Source organism: Anneissia japonica, unplaced genomic scaffold, assembly GCF_011630105.1.
Source record: "Anneissia japonica isolate Jap-2015-1 unplaced genomic scaffold, ASM1163010v1 scaffold1511_len2985839_cov193, whole genome shotgun sequence".
In the NCBI taxonomy this organism is placed as follows: domain Eukaryota; kingdom Metazoa; phylum Echinodermata; class Crinoidea; order Comatulida; family Comatulidae; genus Anneissia; species Anneissia japonica.
Window position 1 is genome coordinate 1,451,884 of NW_022685291.1, and position 20,410 is coordinate 1,472,293.

The 20,410-nt window shown below is 32.9% G+C and overlaps 1 protein-coding gene across 1 annotated transcript in view; it reads left to right on the plus strand.

The window, feature by feature from the left end:
* The window catches only part of LOC117110377 (son of sevenless homolog 1-like), a 57,028-nt gene extending 36,735 nt beyond the window's left edge, over positions 1-20,293 (plus strand). Inside the window, exons 9-26 of the mRNA XM_033253077.1 lie at positions 786-836; positions 4,366-4,442; positions 4,750-4,912; positions 5,237-5,390; positions 5,667-5,871; positions 6,340-6,552; positions 6,897-7,019; positions 7,581-7,743; positions 9,012-9,107; positions 9,749-9,904; positions 10,261-10,350; positions 10,635-10,727; positions 11,134-11,251; positions 11,681-11,850; positions 12,614-12,736; positions 13,737-13,832; positions 14,690-14,804; positions 15,244-20,293. Coding sequence (XP_033108968.1) covers positions 786-836; positions 4,366-4,442; positions 4,750-4,912; positions 5,237-5,390; positions 5,667-5,871; positions 6,340-6,552; positions 6,897-7,019; positions 7,581-7,743; positions 9,012-9,107; positions 9,749-9,904; positions 10,261-10,350; positions 10,635-10,727; positions 11,134-11,251; positions 11,681-11,850; positions 12,614-12,736; positions 13,737-13,832; positions 14,690-14,804; positions 15,244-15,797 — 2,760 coding nt within the window. The 3' untranslated portion in view covers positions 15,798-20,293. The remainder of the gene's footprint in view (positions 1-785; positions 837-4,365; positions 4,443-4,749; positions 4,913-5,236; positions 5,391-5,666; positions 5,872-6,339; positions 6,553-6,896; positions 7,020-7,580; positions 7,744-9,011; positions 9,108-9,748; positions 9,905-10,260; positions 10,351-10,634; positions 10,728-11,133; positions 11,252-11,680; positions 11,851-12,613; positions 12,737-13,736; positions 13,833-14,689; positions 14,805-15,243) is intronic.
* The last annotated feature ends 117 nt before the right edge of the window (positions 20,294-20,410 follow it).

A 20,410-nucleotide genomic window follows, 5' to 3' on the forward strand; every position in this document is an offset into this window, starting at 1 on the left:
TCTTTGATTAATATTATGTTATAATCATTTTAATTCCTATTACAATTTTTATTACTATTATATTTTACTTTTTTATTTGTTTTTACCATGTAATTTTGAACAGTCCTTTATTCCAAAAAAATATTGACATAATGAAATGGGATCTTTTGCGTAACCATGTCCTTGTTCGTAGGATGTCTTTCAAAACATCCTCCTATGTCACATCTCAAGTCAACTGAAAAGGTAGAAGAAGGGAAATTCCCTTAAAAATGGATTTATTCCTGTTGTTAAAAATCTATCTAGTGTTTCATGTTTGTACACTATTGAACATAAATATATCACTGGTATTATATTTGTTATTACAAATTCATTATAATAATATACTTGTATGCTTCTACCAAGTAGAAATTGTGAATTTTCTACTAAGCATAAATCTTATAACCGTAGTTCAAACAATTGTAAAGTTTCATTTCGTAAATTAAACTGGAATTAATTTTTATAGTAGAAAGTATTGTTTTGATGTTTAGTAAGTCTGTTTTTAATGAGTAGTTATATCAGTAATGGATACCGTAATCAGGTTTCTAGGATGGATAGAAGAATGATGACAAAATGTGCATGCAACTATACCTTATTGCCATTACCTGACCCCCCTTTGACCATATATGGCAATAGTGGTACACCATCCAAAGTTTCATTTATGTGCGTATTTGTTTGTTGTTCCCTTAGTCCTTGTGTTTTGAGTTGGACTGTATTTTTCCCTGTATGTGTGGTAGTAGTATTTTCACCATTTCTTTCGTCTCTTTCAGTTGTTGCTGAAAACTTCTCCCAACGAGGAAGACAAAGAAAGCCTTAAACAGGTACCAAAGCAAAGACAACCCTCAATTCATTTAGGCCCACCTTAAACTGCACTCAAATCTTTGAGGGTGATCCCAACCAGTGGTCACCCACCGCTTTGCAGGGGAAATACTCTATATGGCCATGATTCAATTGAGGCCACCCTCTGATTGAGGTTACCCTCTGATTGAGGCCACCCTCTGATTGAGAGTGTAGTATGCAACCTATGTGCACTAATTCATTTCCATTGCCTGACACACCTCAAATGAAGTGAGAGAATCTGGAAAGACTAACAAAACTCATGTGAAATTCAATGGTTAATAAGTAACATTGTTTGCCTTTAACCTAACCGCAACAGCTAACTGCATATCACTCTGTTTTTTTCAAATGGACTGCCTCATTTTCCCGCGAATATATTTTCTTCCAAATATTCAATTAATCTGAAATCGCATAAATATAACAATTTAAAAAAAGGATCTTGTATCTCCGAATTTTATCTGTTTTCTATGGCAACAAGGGTCTGTCATCTTAAAGGGAATCTCTCCCACGTTTTGAGGCTTTTCGTGTCCCCTCTTTTTCTCTTAACTTTTTTTTTTTCTGTTGTTCGTTCATTATGCATTTTTTTTTTTGCATGTTGGTATATATATGCCTGAGTTTTTTTATTCCTTCTGTAGAATGCTGTGGTTTGTATTATGTTCTATTGTTAATTTCATGTCTTGAAACTCATCCTGATACAGTATATCTATGCCAAAATTCATCAAAACTCTTTTTTCTGTAAAGATATGGGTTTTTAAAATTGATGTGAGTATAGTAATGCAAAAACCTAATTGTTATCTATATGAAAAAAGAGCTTCATAGTTTATTTACTTAAATAATGCTTTTAACACTCTCAAACTACACATATTCTATTATTGCAGTCAGGCAAATACTATAGAACCACTTAACATTTATGTTATACATGTTATTGTATGTCCCCTTTGTAACTAAGTGGCGAAAGTTGACATTTTAGAATATTAACAGTTATGATTGTTTCAATATTTTGAAGTGAATTTCTTTTTAATTATTTATCTTTATAGTTTAATAAATCTATAATCCATGATAATAATTAATGATTGTTTAACAATCTCACTAAAATATGTTTTCCAGCAAAATTGGAATTTAAATTTAGAATTTGAAATTCGCCACTTTTCTATGAAAGGGATGAAATATTTCGTGCATCAACATTGGGATTTAATTTGTTGTCTTCAACAATTTACTCTTTGGAAGCATAGAAATTATTTTGAAAAAAATAAAATTATATTGCACCTAAATCAGTAATAACACCTACTGTATATACTAATACATATTATTATAATTATTGTTATTTTTGTTTATTATTGTTGCTATACTGGTCTTCTTTAATATGAAATTAATATTTTTAAACATTTTTGTAGTAAAATCATCATACTAGAAAATTTTTGCCCGTAGTGAGTAGAAAATTAGTGGAATAGTTTAGTGAGACAGTTAGTTTACAATTGGGTGAGCTGTCACTTAATAAGTCATGGTCAACTATATTGTACTTATACTATTAAACATGCCTTAAAATTCTCCACTTTGCTTGACATTGCTACATTGAATTTGCATAAATGTCAGCCAATGGTGGCGCACTTGCATGTTGGTGACATCATCAGAAGAGTTGACCTCTGATAAGGTTGGAATACAGCATGTAGGAATCAATTTATTATTGTTCTTAGGTTGATAGTACTGTGCTGGCATTTAACCATTACTGATGGTTTCACTAATAAGAAATATATCTTTTATAGAACTAACCAATGCTATATCAACAGTATTATTGTACGCATATCATCATACATATATTTACTATGCATGGTTTCGTTTTTTTTATTGCTTTACCTAATTTTATCATTTCTCATGAGTTTTTAACGAATTACACTGATCTGCTGATTGAACAAAACGTTATTATACTTCTGCAGTAAACACTAATTATATAATTTTGAAACAGCTTTCCAGATATACTGTACCTGTCATTTTTTTCTTAGTAGAGTTGGGCCAAATTATGTTAGTAATGAAATGATCATTATGGTAGAGATAGAAATTACTGATAACATAATATATCTCTTAGTAGTGCACATGCCTGAAGTCCTATCCAGACTATCAAGTTTAATTTGATAAAAACATGTGACATGTCTAAATATGGTCATGATGACATCATGTTATGACCATATATATGCATGTCATGACCATATATAGGCATATCATGACCATATATAGGCATGACATGACCATATATAGGCATGTCATGACCATATATAGGCATGTCATGATCATATGTAGGCATGTCATGACCATATATAGGCATGTCATGACCATATATAGGCATGTCATGACCATATATAGGCATGTCATGACCATATATAGGCATGTCATGACCATATATAGGCATGTCATGACCATGGGCATACAACAGTTTTTGTCAATTAAAATTTGATAGTGTTTACAGAGCTTTAGCACTAAACTTGTTAGCCTCGCTCAGAGCTTGAGGTTTGCTGCAGTGGCGTATCTAGGAGTTTTGGGGGTAGGGGGAGGGGGCACGAAGGTAAAGAGTCGGGGGCGCCTGATGATCAGCTGAGGGGGCACTAAGTGGCAAAGATGATTTTAGGTGCTTTCTAACAACTTGACTGTGATTTTTGGAGGGCATCATGAGGGTCACAAGTAAATTTTGGAGGGGCGTGCTCCCCCTGCGCACCCCCTAGATACGCCACTGGTTTGCTGAAACAATGTATGTTTGGTTGTGGGTCAGGAATTATACCAGATATATCTGAATAGCCGACTACTTGCTTACTACAAATATTATCAAATATTATTTATTCATTAACTAATGAATTACTTAAACACATTAGTATGAACTCAAAATATAATAATCATTAATTTTTATGAAAGTATCAATAGTACCAGTGTCTACCATTCGGTGCCCATGTTACTTTGAAATTCTAGGCCTACCAAGAGAAAATTAGAACGAACCAAAATGCTGGGATTGGAGGGAGACGCAGTGTTTTAAAACCACTTATGCAGCTACAACAATGCTATACGTTTTAATAGCATAGTATATAGATTTTGATAATTGTCTGGAAGAAAATTAACACTAATGTTACAAATACTAGAAATTAACATATTAAAATTTAGGTGTCTGATTTTTATCATTCAAGATTTTTTAATTGTCTTTTTGGATGTTCATTTTGTTATATAATATAAATTTACACAGTGATATAATTATTACTAATAATCAACTAATATATTAGTGTCTACACTAACATAAAAACAGTATGTCTATTAATAAACAGTATAAAATTATCATATCTTCACCTAATTAAACATTTTAAACAGGTTTCTACAGTATTGTATATTGGATTTAATGGTAAGGATTTTCAACTTGTTTTGCCTGGTCTTTTTCTGAGGTGGTCCTATCTAATATTCCTTCTCAGTGATTCCTACCCCTGGGTTAATGACTTGATTTTTTGCTAGCCTAATTAAATATTTTATGTTGTGTTGCAGGCTTCTGGAGCACTCATGACAGTGCAAACGGAACTTGAAAGGATATGTGTAGGAGGTTTACCAAAGAGGCGATCAGGGTTAGTTTATTAGTAATTTATACTAAATATTATAAATTCTGATAATGAAATATGAAGTAGAAACCATACAGTGAAATACATTGAATATTTTGAAAATTTTGTTAGCATGTTGAAATATAATCTTTGCTACAACAGATGAAACCGGTAAATGTGAATGTGAGAACACAACCTAAATATAGGGATCTAGACTATCAAATGCTATATGACAAATATATGTGACTTTCCTAAATATGGTCATATTGTGTTACTAGCATATTCAAATGATATGCATAAATGTATTCAATGGATGTTCTTGGAATTATAACAGGGGTTCATTTATGAGACTACAGAGGCGAAGTGCAGCTAAGCAAGCAAGTACCGAGAGGATGAACAGTATTCAGAAAAGCATTGAGGGCTGGGAAGGCAAAGACATATGCAGTGTGTGTAATGAATTCATTATGGAAGGAAAGTTGGGAAAGGTTGGCAAAAGGGTAAGTCCCTCTTTTTATGAGTATAATAACATGCCTAATCTGTGTAAGCAATTGCTGTGAAATGTTAACATTCAAAATGAAACTAAATGGTTAAATATATATGAGATGAACTAAAAACAAATGTGTTTTCCTGATTTTTTTAATTTTTTTTTTTTTTAATGGATAATTATATTGAATATGGCAGGGTCTAGATTCCGGGGGCATTGTGAAATCAACATATACTGTAGATGCATAAAATTATCAAGAAAATGTGACATAGATTTTTTTTGAGTACATATAAATAATAATCATTGTTATCAATTATGTCCGTGATTGCCTCTGCAGATGACAGAAAGACATGTGTATCTGTTTGACGCTATGATGGTTTGTGTGAAATTAAATGCAAGGAGGTCAGTGACAAGTACTGCAGCAGAGTATCGATTCAAAGAATGCTATCTTATCAGAAAAATTAATGTCATCGATAAAGAAGATACTGAAGGTTTGTACAATTTTCATATACTGTATTTATTTCAATAAACGTCCTGCTTTGAATAAAGCCAAACCCCCTCGAATAAACATCTCCTTCATAGACTCATTTGAAATACTCTCCAAAAGTGGTCTTTACTTGAAGGGACACCTATATTAGGTTTAGTGTGCATCCTCATACATGTAATACAGTACCTTTTAAATTTGCCATTATACCCACATCATTTGAAACAAAAGTTTAAAAAATGCAATTTCAAAATATTGCTTTTGTCTTATAAATCTGTTATAGAAATGAAACATTGTTTTCAAATTGGCCCACGAGACCAGTCGCCTCCTGTTGTCTTCTTTGCAAAGTCAGCTGAAGAAAAGAGTAATTGGATGGAAGCATTGACAACATTGTCCTATAGAGGTACATTGGAGAGGATGTTGGACTCTATATTAGCTGAAGAGGAAAAGAACCAACCATTAAGGTTACCATCTGTTAGTGAATACAGGTATGAGATAATGATTTTACACAGTGCTATCTTTGTGTTTTTGTGCACACATCACAGAAAATGAAGAGTGTGTAGTGTTGTAGGAAGGGATGAAACACTTATTTATGAGGGGATTTTTTATATTTATGAACACAAAGTAACTTTGTTACATATTGTATATATTGGTATCTCTTGCAATTCAGCAATTTTGTTGCTATTAGAGAAGTTTTAGAAAATGAATTTGAATTTAAACACAATGAAAAATTAATCCACATTTTAATTATTTTTAGCAACTTTTATTGCTATCTAGTGTACCCTATGATAGAGGTAACAGGTCAGTGACCTTAACCCTCATTTACATGCAACAGAACTAGAATTGCAGATAAAATGTCATTTAAAAATATTTAGTTAATTATTTAATTATCTTTTACTTTCTTAAAAAATCTTAAAATAATAATGAATAGTTACTGAATAAATGTTTATCAACAGGTTTGCTCTCGAAGATTCCAAATTAAACATCGTGTTTGAGGAAGGTCAAAAGTCACAAGCTGGTGTTCCTGTGATTAAAGGTGGCACGTTGTTGAAGCTGATTGAGCGACTAACCTATCATACATATGCTGACCCGTCATTTGTGCGCACCTTCCTCACAACTTATCGTTCATTCTGTACACCTCATGAGTTGATGGATCTTCTCATTGAAAGATATCCTTTTTGACACTTGTTAGTGTTGGTATCTATTGCTGTTGGTCGCTATTGGTTTAATAAATACACTCTACTGCATCTATTATACTGCCATATTGTGTCTACTTATGTACTTGTTAGCCTGCCTCAGTTATGAACCAATTGTCATTCAGTATTGGGAAATCATTATTAAACATCAGGAGACCCTTTTTCCCACAATGGCAAGTCTTTTGGCCTATGTACACCACATAATAATATTTAGCACCTTTAGCATTTTCTTCTATATAAATTTTATTTTTTATTTTTAGTAGTACATTTCTTCTTCAATCAATTTTCAATATATAATTTCTTAACATTAATTGCACGTTTGATATTCGAGATCCTGTAAATCCAGACCAAGATAAAGGGAGTTCAGACCGAGAGAAGAATCACATGCGTGAAGATCTAAAACGATTTAAGAAAGAGTATGCACAACCTATCCAACTCAGGTAAATAATGATGATAATAATTATGTATTTATAAAGTGCCAATATCACTGAGGTGGAGTAAAATCAAAGGCACAGTGTGTGTTTAAATATATTGTAGAAGGGTTGCAGTGCTTGTTATATTGATGTAATCGTAATACAGTGCTGACTTATACAGTGACATCTCCCAATTACAAACCTTCCAATTATGAACTCTGTATATTACAAATATGATTTGTGGCAGTAACCTCATTATTTATGTACAATCTTTTGTCATTATAAAAATGCATAAAGTTTCATTTAAAAATAGTTTATTCAGCCAAGATTTATTAACAGAATAAGAAGAGTGGTAGGGTTGTTGTAAGGTTTCAAATATTGGTATTTATGTTTTACAGTTTGAACCTTACTATAAGTCATGAACGATATGCACCAATTATTTTAAATATTTTTTGGCTACTTTTGTTACAACTTTTGTATAAAAAGACTGATTGAAAACATGCTTTCTGTCAACCCAAAACCTATTTAATGTATTTTAGTTCTTGATCATTTTTGTATGGTGAGGGTGTTTTTAATTTATCTTATCAGAGTGCTGAATGTGTTCCGTCACTGGGTAGATCATCATTACTACGATTTTGAACGAGATCCTACACTTCACAAACGACACTCAGATTTCATCATCACTGTGAAAGAAAAAGCAATGCGCAAGTGGGTTGAATCAATAAAAAAGATTGTAGAACGAAGAATGGAGGTATGTATCTCTTAAACATTTAAATTACAGATAATTTATATAATACATATATATACACATATATATATATATATGTGTATCTATTGTGTAATAGAGTGTATCTGGTGGTATTTGAATCTGTTCAACCACTTGATCATTTTTGTATGGTGAGGGTGTTTTTAATTTATCTTATCAGAGTGCTGAATGTGTTCCGTCACTGGGTAGATCATCATTACTACGATTTTGAACGAGATCCTACACTTCACAAACGACACTCAGATTTCATCATCACTGTGAAAGAAAAAGCAATGCGCAAGTGGGTTGAATCAATAAAAAAGATTGTAGAACGAAGAATGGAGGTATGTATCTCTTAAACATTTAAATGACAGATAATTTATATAATATATATATATACATATATACATATATATATACATATATATATATATATACATATATATATATATACATATATATATATATAATTTTTAATTTAAAAAAAAGATATTCTTGTACTTTTAAATACATATTTAATTTGTTACAGTGAGGTAAATATTCTTATTACAGTGGAGTAGACCTGTAGCTTGGTGGTTAAGATGTTAGGATAACTTTTAAATTCTATTTCAATTGCTATTTTTTGTTTAACCTATATACCATCTATAAAAAAAATGTCCAGTAATAGACCAGCTTGAGTAAAATTCTACTTGATACATATTACACAAGCTGTTCAAAAGGTTTGTTTAATGCTTGTCTATATTCAGATGTGCTATGGTCGTAGATTAGAACAGCCGTTTACAAATATCATTTAGCCACGGTTTTAGTAAAATTTACTGTGTATATTCCAGTGTAAACAGTGGCTAATTAATACCACTTTTCACACTTGAATAGATACTATGTGTATTAAGTGTGAACAGTGGCTAATTAATACCACTGTTCACACTTGAATATATACTGTGTATATTAAGTGTGAACAGTGATATTAATTAGCCAAGGTAAAGGTAGTTCTGGTTAAAAAACTTCAATGTGAATACAGGTTTATTTCATAGAGCATAATTCCATTTTGGCACAAGTACTTGTATTTGTCCCAATAACCCAAAAGCCTATGTAAGCATCAATGCCTCCAGGATTTTGAACCACCCCAAATGCATAGTCATTGCACTTCTATTTAGTATTTCTGTACATATTTTGTGTATTGCCTTTGATTAGCAGTGAAATATTAATTATTGAAATTTAATTGAATTGGAAGGAATATTCTATTATTTACATTCATTTTCTTTTTCTTCCATTAGCCAAATGACTTGCCTCGAGAAATTACCTTTGACAGGGAGCCCCCTCCGATCGAATGGCATCTTTCGCGCAATGTAGAGGATTTCGGTCTCATGACGGTAATCATTCACTTTTCATACTATTTTCCAGTGTTTTCATGTTTTGACAAAAAAATGACAATTTTTCTGGGACATTTTTTATTGGAGCTGTTATACTTTTTTAAAGATTGGATTAATTTTTAAAGATTATTAATGTCTTTTTGTTAATTTTATTTTTTTATTTGAAGAATTTATACGATTTTGAGATTATTGGTGTTTATGGTTTATAATTTTATTTTTAAAAATTATTCTCAGCTTAAATGATTGCCAAGATTTAAATTTTTATACCAAAAAAAATATTACTAATTTGTTTTTTTTGTTTTATCTTTGTTACCAAAAATATATTTTAATAGAATATTATATTGATTATATTGCATTTGTATTGCTTTTAAAAAAAAAATAAGTTGTGACAGTGAAATGAATTTAAACTAGAGCATTCCCTGAATTCTTTATAATAAAGTGGGAAGAACAAATATGAAGTTTTCAAGATTAAAGCTTTAGAATGAGCTATTATTTTAAATTTTCTTGGCCTTTGACTTTTTCACCCAAGTATTTAATCATCAAACTGCGGTGAATAGATATTATCTATTCACCGCAGTTTGATGATTTCTTATCTCTTTGGCGGGATTTATAATTCTTTATCTTTTTGTCTTTTGTTCTAGTTGCATCCCATTGAGATTGCTAGGCAGTTAACAGTACTTGAGTCTGACCTTTATCGTGCTGTCAGGCCATCAGAACTTGTAGGGACTGTTTGGATGAAGAAAGATAAGGAGGTGACATCGCCAAACCTACTAAAGATGATCAGGCACTCTAACATGGTATGAAGTCTAAGGATGCGTCAAAATGATACAATTTTGAAACTTATTAATGATTGATCTAATATTTCATTGCCAGTGTTGATTTTTACCATGCACACTCTTGCACATATTTCAATGAAGTTATTATTATTATTATTTATTCTCTCTCTATACTTAAATAACATTTTCAGTGCTAAAGCACTGATTTTCAAAGTGGTTCATTATTTAAAAAAAAAAAAAAAAAAAAAAAAAAAATATTGAAAAAAAAAAAAAAAAACTATTGAAGAATAGGCCTATTGTTTGTTGATTTAATGTGTTTTGTAGATAAATAATATGGATGTTCTAGTACATTTTTTTATTTTTTATTTTTTTATTAGTTTACATTTTGGATAGAGCACTGCATCGTGGAAGCAGAGAATTTTGAAGAAAGAGTAGCGGTAGTGAGCAGAATAATTGAAATTCTTCAGGTGAGAGCTGGCAGATATTTTTGTATTGATGCTTTTGCTAGTTTCAATAATAATAAACGGACATTTATAATTCAATGTATAATTAGAACTAACGTAGTTACCTAATCATTTTCCAGTAAATGATCGCTAGATGTCACTCCGTAGCTTAGTGGACCTGGGGACATTAAATGCCAATCCCTTGTTCATGTTCTTTTATTTATTCTTTATTCAAACATATTTTATATAGCAGCAATGCACTGAATTGCAACAAATTTAATAAACTAGTTTTGTTATATTTTATCAAGGTCTTCCAAGAGTTGAATAATTTCAATGGAGTGTTGGAGATTGTAAGTGCAATGACATCAGCAGCGATATATCGACTGGAACATACAAACAGGGTAGGCAATTAATAGATTTGCAGATTAAATGAAAATGTATTACCATTGAATGTAAGTTTGTCTGTCGGGTGATGTTACTGACATAAGTGAGACTGGCTACCTATGCCTCTATTGGAAAGAAACTACCAAGCCCTTACCCACACACAAGTGAGAAGCATTTACCTCCCCCCAACAAATGAGGAATCTAGCAACATACAGATGTAGCCTCTTTGTCTAGTAATGGACTAACCAACTCTGCTCTGTCTAAACATCTTCAGAGAAAACTAATCTTCCTCTGCTACAAGGATTGGTACTGTAAATATTTTTTTTAGGTGGTAAAATTAGTCCACATAATTACTTATGTATCATATGATCTGGAATAGACACATTGTGTTAAATGGTAATGTGTATGTTTTGTTATGTTTAGGAGTTACCACCAAAGAAAAAGCTAATACTGGAGGAAGCGCAGGAGCTGAGCGCAAATCATTACAAGAAGTATACCGAAAGGCTGCGTTCCATTAACCCGCCGTGTGTGCCTTTCTTTGGTGAGTGTTTAGACACACACAAGAATGTTAAACCCTAGCACCATGTAAATGGTATTAAATAGGTAATGTATCACTAAAGACTAGCAAAAAACTTTTTTTAGACATATATTTATAGAGGGGTGACCCAACGTATCCTAGATGGTCGGCTGATTTTTCCACCTCCCCTTCCCCTTCACATCCAACAGCAAGTACACTCGCCACTTACAGGATGAGAATGATGCTTTATAAATTAAGCCTATTTATGAGGCTTCGGGAGTAAAGTTGTTTTTCGATTGTGAACTAAAGTCCCGCTGTGACGGGAATTGAACCCAGGATCCTGGGATCTGAAGGCAAGCATCTTAACCACTGAGCTATTCAACTGCAATCCAAACTTTGTGTAATCAATTAACCTCCTTGATCCGAATTGAACTTCACTTCTATATTATCTAGGAATGTATTTAACGAACATTCTAAAGACAGAGGAGGGTAATCCTGACTTCCTGCCAGACTCCTATGATCTGATAAACTTCAGTAAGAGACGACGGGTGGCAGAAATTACGGGTGAGATTCAGCAGTACCAGAATCAACCTTACTGTCTCATGGTTGAGAAGAATATCAGGGTGAGTAAATCAATCACCTGGAAAATAAATTAAATTTTTGGTTTATTTTTAACTATTTTCAAGTGTTGTATATTTAGAAATATATGTTATAGAATTGTATGACTTTGTGTTTATTTCCTGATTATGATGCAGTAAATATTAGATCATTGCAGCTGCGTGTGTTGAATGTATTAAAATATATTTTATTCGTTAGTAATAATAATAATATAGGCTTTTATATAGAGCTCTATACAACTAAAGTTACGTTCAGACTTGGAGATAAGCCAGGCTTACATTGTGCCCGGCTCTAGGTTAAGCCCAGCTTAACTTTGCCGGGCGTTCAAACTAGCAGGATTAGCCAGGTGAGAGTATTTGCATATTAATGAACCATAACCAGGAAACGAGTTTCGAAACATTGCGCTTGAAATGTACGCTCGCTCACAGAACACGTAATTGAATGCTGATTGGTCATTTTTTTTACCCAAAGTCAACGCAAGACACACCCCCCTTCCCCGCAACGATTAAAGCCCGGCTTAGAAAAGTTAAGCACAATGGCACGCCAGGCCTAGTTACTATAGGAACACAGCCCAGCTTGCGATAAGCCACCTACTGTAGTTCAGACTGGCATGTGGATAAACCCAGTGAGTTGAGCCAGGTTCATCGACCTAGTCTGAACTAGGCCTTCACAGCGCTTTACCAAATGATGTTAAGTCATGTATGTATAGTTAGTTGAGAAATTACCATAACATTTATCATCAGACTTATGATTGTTTTTATCTTTCAGCAATTCTTTGAGAATTTGAACCCACTGGGAAATAAGACAGAGACTGAATTCCAACAATATATATATGAAAAATCATTGGAGATTGAACCCAGGAGTACACAATTCAATAGGCTTCCAAAATTTGTAAGTGCTATAAATACCACATTATTATACTAATATTTAAATTGTTCATATGCAGTTATAAAATGGGGCTTGCCATGCCAAAACCAGCATTGGTTACCAAAAGGGGAAAAAAATACTTCTTAATATACAGTATTCATATTCCCCACATTATAAGCTTTAAAATGATAGGTAATTTATTGGAATCAACTTACTATTCCCAGCGTTGTGAGTAAAAGTTTTGTGGCTTCTCTGTACGGCCACATTCTTAAGCTAATTACTTAGTTAAAATTTATCAATAGTATGCTTGCTTTTTGGAATGGCAAGCCTCATAATATATACCACAGGTGGGCAAAGATCAGCCTGCGGCCTGCATGCAGCCCGCCATAAATAATCTATGAAGAGGTTCTACAGATATATGAAATTGTATAATGTAAAAGAATTCTCAGATAAGAAAGTATAATACATACTCCAAGTATTGAAATACACGCCATCGTGTTGGGATTCAATATTTCGACATTAATTATGTCATCATTATTCCTGATGATGACATAATTAATGTCGAAATATTGAATCCCAATACGATGGCATGTATTTCAATACTTGGAGTATGTATTATACTTTCTTATCTGAGATTAATCAGTGGACCTTTCAGTTTAAAAGAATTCTCTGTGTGAGGTAAAAAAATTGCCTTTCCAGATTATATTGGTTGGTTTAAATCCCTATCAAGACTATCACATTTTGTTCGACAAAAACATGTGTCATGCCTAAATATGGTCATAATGACATCACATCATGACCATTTATAGGCACATCATGACTATATATGGGCATACAGCAGTTTTTTGTCAAAGAAAATTTGATAGTCTAAACAGAGCTTAAAAAGTAATGTAAGCTGTTCAGTAATTAATAAATGCATTATATGTTTGTGAGAAAGATGTAAACAAGGACATAAAAAGAAAAAAAAACCATAACCATATCTAAAATGATGCAAAAAATTTACTTTTCCCCCTTTATTTTACAGCCAAGAAAGACTACATATCCCCTCAAGACTCCTGGTGTAAAACCAAGCAGAGCGCATTTCGATGCGCCAAGGATAGCACCAACACCGGGCAGGCAGGTTAGTTTGCAACTCAGTTGTGCTCACCAGTTTTTCTACAGCTTTTGCAGATATAATCTTGTTTCTATGCTTCGCATTTTTCACTAATATGACAATTTTAATGATGAACTAGGTGATGGTGAATCATCACAACCATTACAATGACAAAAAATAACAGAAGGGAAGTTTTAATCTATTTGAGAGCAGCGTAGCTCAGTCGGCTAAATTGATGGTAGCGACTGTGTGCGCCAAACCATGGAGATCTCTTCGTCTCCGGTTCAAATCCCATCGCTACTCTCTCCGTATATTTCAGCTAGTTTGCTGAAATGCAAGTTACGATAGCGCACCTTCTTTCGGATGAGATATTTAAGCTGTTGGTCGTGTATATTATGGCAGATGTGCACGTTCAAGAATGCAGTACACCCTTCGGAAAAGAGAAGGGGATTGTCTCCCGGTATAATGCCCAATTACCACCACAAGGACTGATAATAAGTCTTTGTACATTTGTGGGTCATCCGTCTTATAAGTTTCATCATGAGGCTTTGCGAGTCGTGTTTTGACAGGATTTGAGCTAAGGACTAAAGATTGGAAGACAAGCAATTTAGGTATTGAGCTACAGAAATGGCAACAATACTGAGAATGTTGGATTATAAAGCGCTGTCCACACTACCAAATTAGTCATAATATGATGTCATCATGACCATATTTAGACATGTCACTTTGATAATGATAACATTTTAATGTTGTTTGATAAATCTGATGGTGCTGGTACTGATGTGTTTCATTTATATATTATGCTCATTGTAATACAACATGAATAATATATATATTTTTTTAATATTTAATAAATATTATTAATTTAAATGTATTTTTTTCAGAGAGTATCTGAAAAAGGAAGGGATTCACCATCATCACCACACACACCAACATCTCCGACCTCTGGAGCTTCTTTTGACCCAAGTTCAAGCGTACATGCTTTTGTTGACATTCCAGGTGAGTTGGGGTTATTGAACCCACTCTCGATTTTGTCTCCAGTGATGCCAGTTGTGCTATAGGAAAACAAGTTTTTACATGTATAAAGTCACAGCAATTTACAATTTTCTAGCAATGCCAAAAATAAGATAGCACAATGTCATTATTTATTTATGCTAAAAGTATAGTTTATAAGTAATCATTGCTACCACCTTCAAGGCTATGAATTGTTTTTGGCTGCAATTATGCTATTTGTCATTTTGGCTGCAATTATTTATATGTTCATTCCGTATCAAATCAGTGGTTCCCAAATCACCCATTCTGTAATACACACCACATCATTTGTATGTCTGTTATGTTGTTACAGATCCAAACTATTTCCTTTACTTGAAGAATAGTGTTGTTATTCAAATTTCATTATTTGCCAATTTAAAAAAACATATTTCTATATTTTACACAGCTTCAGGAAATAGTAAAAGCCAAGTTGGACAAACACCAAGCACTGATCCTCCACCACTTCCACCTCGACCGCCCAGGAATCTGCCACCATTACCCCCAAAACCCACCACCAATAGACAACCACCACCTGTGCCCCGCAAGCCCTCAAATTCAAATGGAATTCCACAGTTACCCCCGAAAACGTACATGTATACGCAGTCAGTAAATCAGAATTCCGGATGGAGAAATATACCTTTGTCTCCGGAAATAGAACGACGAAACATTCCAAACGAACCTTCCTCCGCCAATAGAGGCTGGCATATGTCGAACACATTTTGCGCCCAACAGGAAACACTTGAGAACTTCCCCAGGAATCTTGCGGGTGGCACCCAACATGTGTCTCACAGTCAACAGCACCTGCACCCTCCGTCACCTCCCAGGTCGTTTCGCAACTCCTCAGGCACACATGTAGCCATCCATATGACTGGACATTATAACAATGAGGGTAGCGAAAGGAGGGGATATTTCCATGGACCTCCCACAGATAATGATAGAAATCCTGGTCCTGGTGTTTGACCACAGTGTGCAGTTGCCACACTGCTTGACTCCTAGCCTAGTTTCACAGGCCCTGTCTAATTGATAACACCTTCCCGTTTGGTGGTATTATATGTGTTTGTCATGCGTGCTTGTGTACCACGATTTTACAGAGGAGAAACGGGATAAAAAAATTACAGAGAGCAAACTGAGTATATCGTAGTATCCTTGGATTTAATGAAGCCAGCATTTTTGTTTGAGTCAAACGACAAACAAGTTTTGCGAGATGTTCCTGTATGTATGTGAGATTTTACTACTATCATATAAGACTGATGTTGATCACTCATAGCAACTTGAAGATGAAACACAGAAACATTCTTATTTCTTACCAGTGTTATATGCAAATAAATTTCAAAGAAAATCCAAGAGCAAGTAAGCATTGTTATCAACATATTTTACAAAGCAAGCTCTTCGGTAGAAGCACTAATAAGAATGGCAAATACAGGACCGTCATAGTGGACCACATATCGGATATATATTGAGCATCAACTCTGCCAGCGACAAAAGACAGTGGGGATTTTTTTTGTGCATCAATATGTGAACCCTGCTTTATCCTGAGCAGTTACAAACAGTGTCATTTATTGCTCACTTATGTTGTGTACTGTCAAGACTTCTTAACTGGCAGATTTCCGTAACTTATTTGCTGTACTGTGTATGTTACAGCCAGCTTTAAGATGTTGCTATGAGGATCGTATGGATAAAATACAATTTTACGTTTAATTTCTTGCTCTTGTGCAATAATATAACACAATATCTTATTACCTGATCATTTCCAAGAATAGAGAGAGAACAAACAAAAATCTATGTCAGATAAGATCAACCATTGAAATTGCCCACGTTTTTGTATAATGATAATAAGAATAATAACAGGATTCGTATTTATTCTCTACATTGAATGATTATTATAATTGTAGAATTAATTTAAGCATATTTGACAGTTCTTTGTTTGTAATGCAAGAAAGTCACGAGATTCGTTTTGAAAACGAATTGCGAGAAGGTCATGTTCCTAGTCAGGATGAATAAACATAGTTCATTATTGAATGTAGTGTCCACATTAAATTACCACTATGTTCTTAAAAAGATAAATACATTCCCTTAATTCTTTTAATCATTTTCACAAAATTCCTCCCTGCTGTATTTATACACTGCCCTAAACAAATATTCTGTGTCACCATTTTTTATCAGCAAATGCAGCATTTGTATTGTTGCATGATCAAATCAAGTGAATCGCAGTTTCTGGATTTAAATGAATACAGTATTCTGTATTTTGTTAATCATGTACAAAGTAACTAGGAAAGAAAATCTGAGAATTCTTCATGTCTACTCTTTTATCCAACCTGTATTCTCGAATAATAGAATTTAAAAATTACAGTTATTTAGAAAGACAAAAGAGCAAACAGAAAAATGGGGGATTACAATAGATTGTAGAATGTGAATGCAAATCTCATTATGTGTGCTTAGTTTAACATGGTTTCAGTATGGCAATTGTTAAAACAGTTTCATTATTTTAATTTGATAATTTTGCTAATGTCAATTTGCTTTTATTATAAATATTATTGATATATAAATATTACTTTTTTTTTAAATTCGGCTACTAATTCTAAACTTTATTGTCTTTAGTCTTATTTTTATTAAATTATTAAAGTAAACTAATTGAAGAAAATAAATTGGTAACTACAAGTCTTCAAAAGACTACATTCATTGTTTAATACTGAACATCGTTTATTGCTGTTCAAGGCATACATTTAGGCTGTTATTATCAATCATAATCGTTCTCTGTTCTTCTGTCTATGTAAAAAATGTGCATCTACCATGATCATTATTTAAAGTTTTAAAATACTACATACTAACTATTGCAATCTATCAGTTTCCCCACCACTCTCCCCCTCCCCCTTTGTTCTAGTTTTAGGATCAAACTTGATTTTATTGGCCTCCTTGTCTGCACTCACACAACTGCAGTGAGAAGTTTTGCAACATTATGGATTTATGACATAATTAAATATTATATTTGACAATTTAGCATTTTGTGTAAATATTTTGATTACATTGAATTAGTTGTGTACATTACCAACTTACAGAGTAAAAGAAGTTCAAGGATTGTTTGGCCCAAAATCTGAGGCTGGACCAGCTGTTCTCCAACGTTTTGCCAATGACAAAACAACAAAACAATCATCCAGGCAGTTTGCCATGACACACTTCTGAGACATTTAAAAAGGGTCATTAATTACTGATAACCAAATAAAATGCACTCTCTTTACTACAGCAAATTTTAGCATGATATAAGGATAGGATAATTTTTAATTCTAGAAATCTCACAAAATTCAATATTAATCTTTAAAAAATTAGCTTTCACTGCAGTTGTGTTACATCACACTGGCAGCGGCACACGGTGGTCCTACCCAACAATTTTAGTGGGCCGCCAATGTTAATCATGAAAATCTATAATTTGATGGCATCAGATCTGAGAATAAAAAGTTTATTTTTGTTTAGTTATTTTTATTTTGGCAAAAGCAACCACGAAAGAGCAGCATAGCCAATTAAATGGATAAAACTTTATTTGAAAACTGATTATTCTCGAAAATCATAAGGAAAAAATATGTCATTGTCACCAGAATTGAGCATAATGAACACAATTATTATCATTTGTTGTTGTAACGTTGATGTTAGTTACAATTAGCATCATCATGGTTATTTAGTCATTACCATCATTATTGTCATGCTTTTATTTGTATTGTTACTTCTTTCATCATTTTCATTTGTCATTATTATATTGTCATTATCATTATTTGTCATTACTGTCCCATCATCATATTCATCATCATTTTTATTACCATCATCACTATTTTGTGTCAGTCAGTACTATCATCATCTTTTGTCATACTACCATTATCACTTTCATTATTGTCATTTGTCATGAATGTCATTCAACAGTGTTGCTCCCATCTTCATCATTTGTCGTCATCATCACCACCATCAATGCTATTTTGTCATTGTCATCACCATATATTTTAATCTTGTATCAACAACATTTTTAAGAGCAATGACAATTATTTATAAGATAATCAATATTCTCAATTAAATGTATTTTCCTTATGTATTTTTAGAGCTTAATATTATAATATGCTTTATTCGTGGGAAATTATGATATAAATCAGATGAATTTGATCAAACTAGATGCCTTCAAATATATTTTCAGTTATAACAATCATTCTTCGTGTCAGCTTCACAAGTACCTTGGGGGTTTTTTTTGTGTGGTATTTTCCTCAAAAGAAATAATATTATTGGGGTACATTGCATATAACATGTTTTATATATTTGCCTAATAACGTTTCTAATCAGGGTTGTAAACAAGTACTCTACATAATTGCTATTTATATCAAATCATGAATATTATACCAACATCTGATTGGTGGAAATTGGTTTATAAATGCATTAAAATGAATGTAACTTCAGTTAACTTAGAATTTCAATTGAGCAATAATTAACCTCCCTATGTTACTATTTCCAAGCGGTGCTGAATATTTTGATAGTCAATGTGTTGCTGTTTTTTACTGTGTCAGTGCCTATGAACTGTGTTATGATTTTAATGTGTAGCTCATGTATCTTTCTAAACTAGCTTCACTTTGTATCACTGATAACAAAAACAAAAGAATTTTAAAACCTTTAAAAGTATTGTAGTTAACTTGAACTAAATAGCACCTATACCTTTAATATGAGACATTGAATACATTGAAGTGGGAACACTGCATTTAAGTATAAAAAATGCATTTTGATTTCCAATGTTTTACTGTTTATTTTAAATACATATGTTGATTTTTGTTTTATATTTTTTATACTTTTAAGTATGTTTTTTTTTTTTCATTGTAATGCCTATTGTTGTTATATTGTTATTTTCAGTTAAATATCAGTATTATAATTGTTTTATTATTCTAACTGTATTTTATTATATAAGTATTAAGACTTTAGAGGTTCTCTAAAAGGGAATTATGGCTTGAATTCCATCACTTTTTATATGAAATACTGATACTGTATCCTATCATGTCCAGTACATGTACTGTATCCCATCATGCTCAGTATATGCACTGTATCCCATCATGCCCAGTACAACTACAGGATCCCATCATGCACAGCCCATGTATTGTATCCCATAATGCATACATGTACTGTATCCCATCCCATCATGCATGGTACATGTACTGTATCCCATCATGCCCAGTACATGTACAGGATCCCATCATACACAGCCCATGTATTGTATCCCATAATGCATACATGTACTGTATCCATAGAGATATAATAAGAATACTAGAGCGCTAACAGCAATGTATTCGATGTTCGAAATACGCAGAGCTGTGTGTGTGTACCATCCAAGATGGCTGCCATAGATTCAGCCAATTAAATTTCCCCTGAGCGCTATCTTTTTCAATTGCGCCCTCAATTTACACAGAAAGTTCAGTACAGCTAGTTACCCGTATTTTGAAAATCGAGCGTTGCGGTGTATGGGTGTAATGTACACGATTTTAATTCTTTTTAATATTTGAATAAGATGCTCTACTTGGCCTCTTTTTGGCTACGACAGTTTAATAATTTGTCAT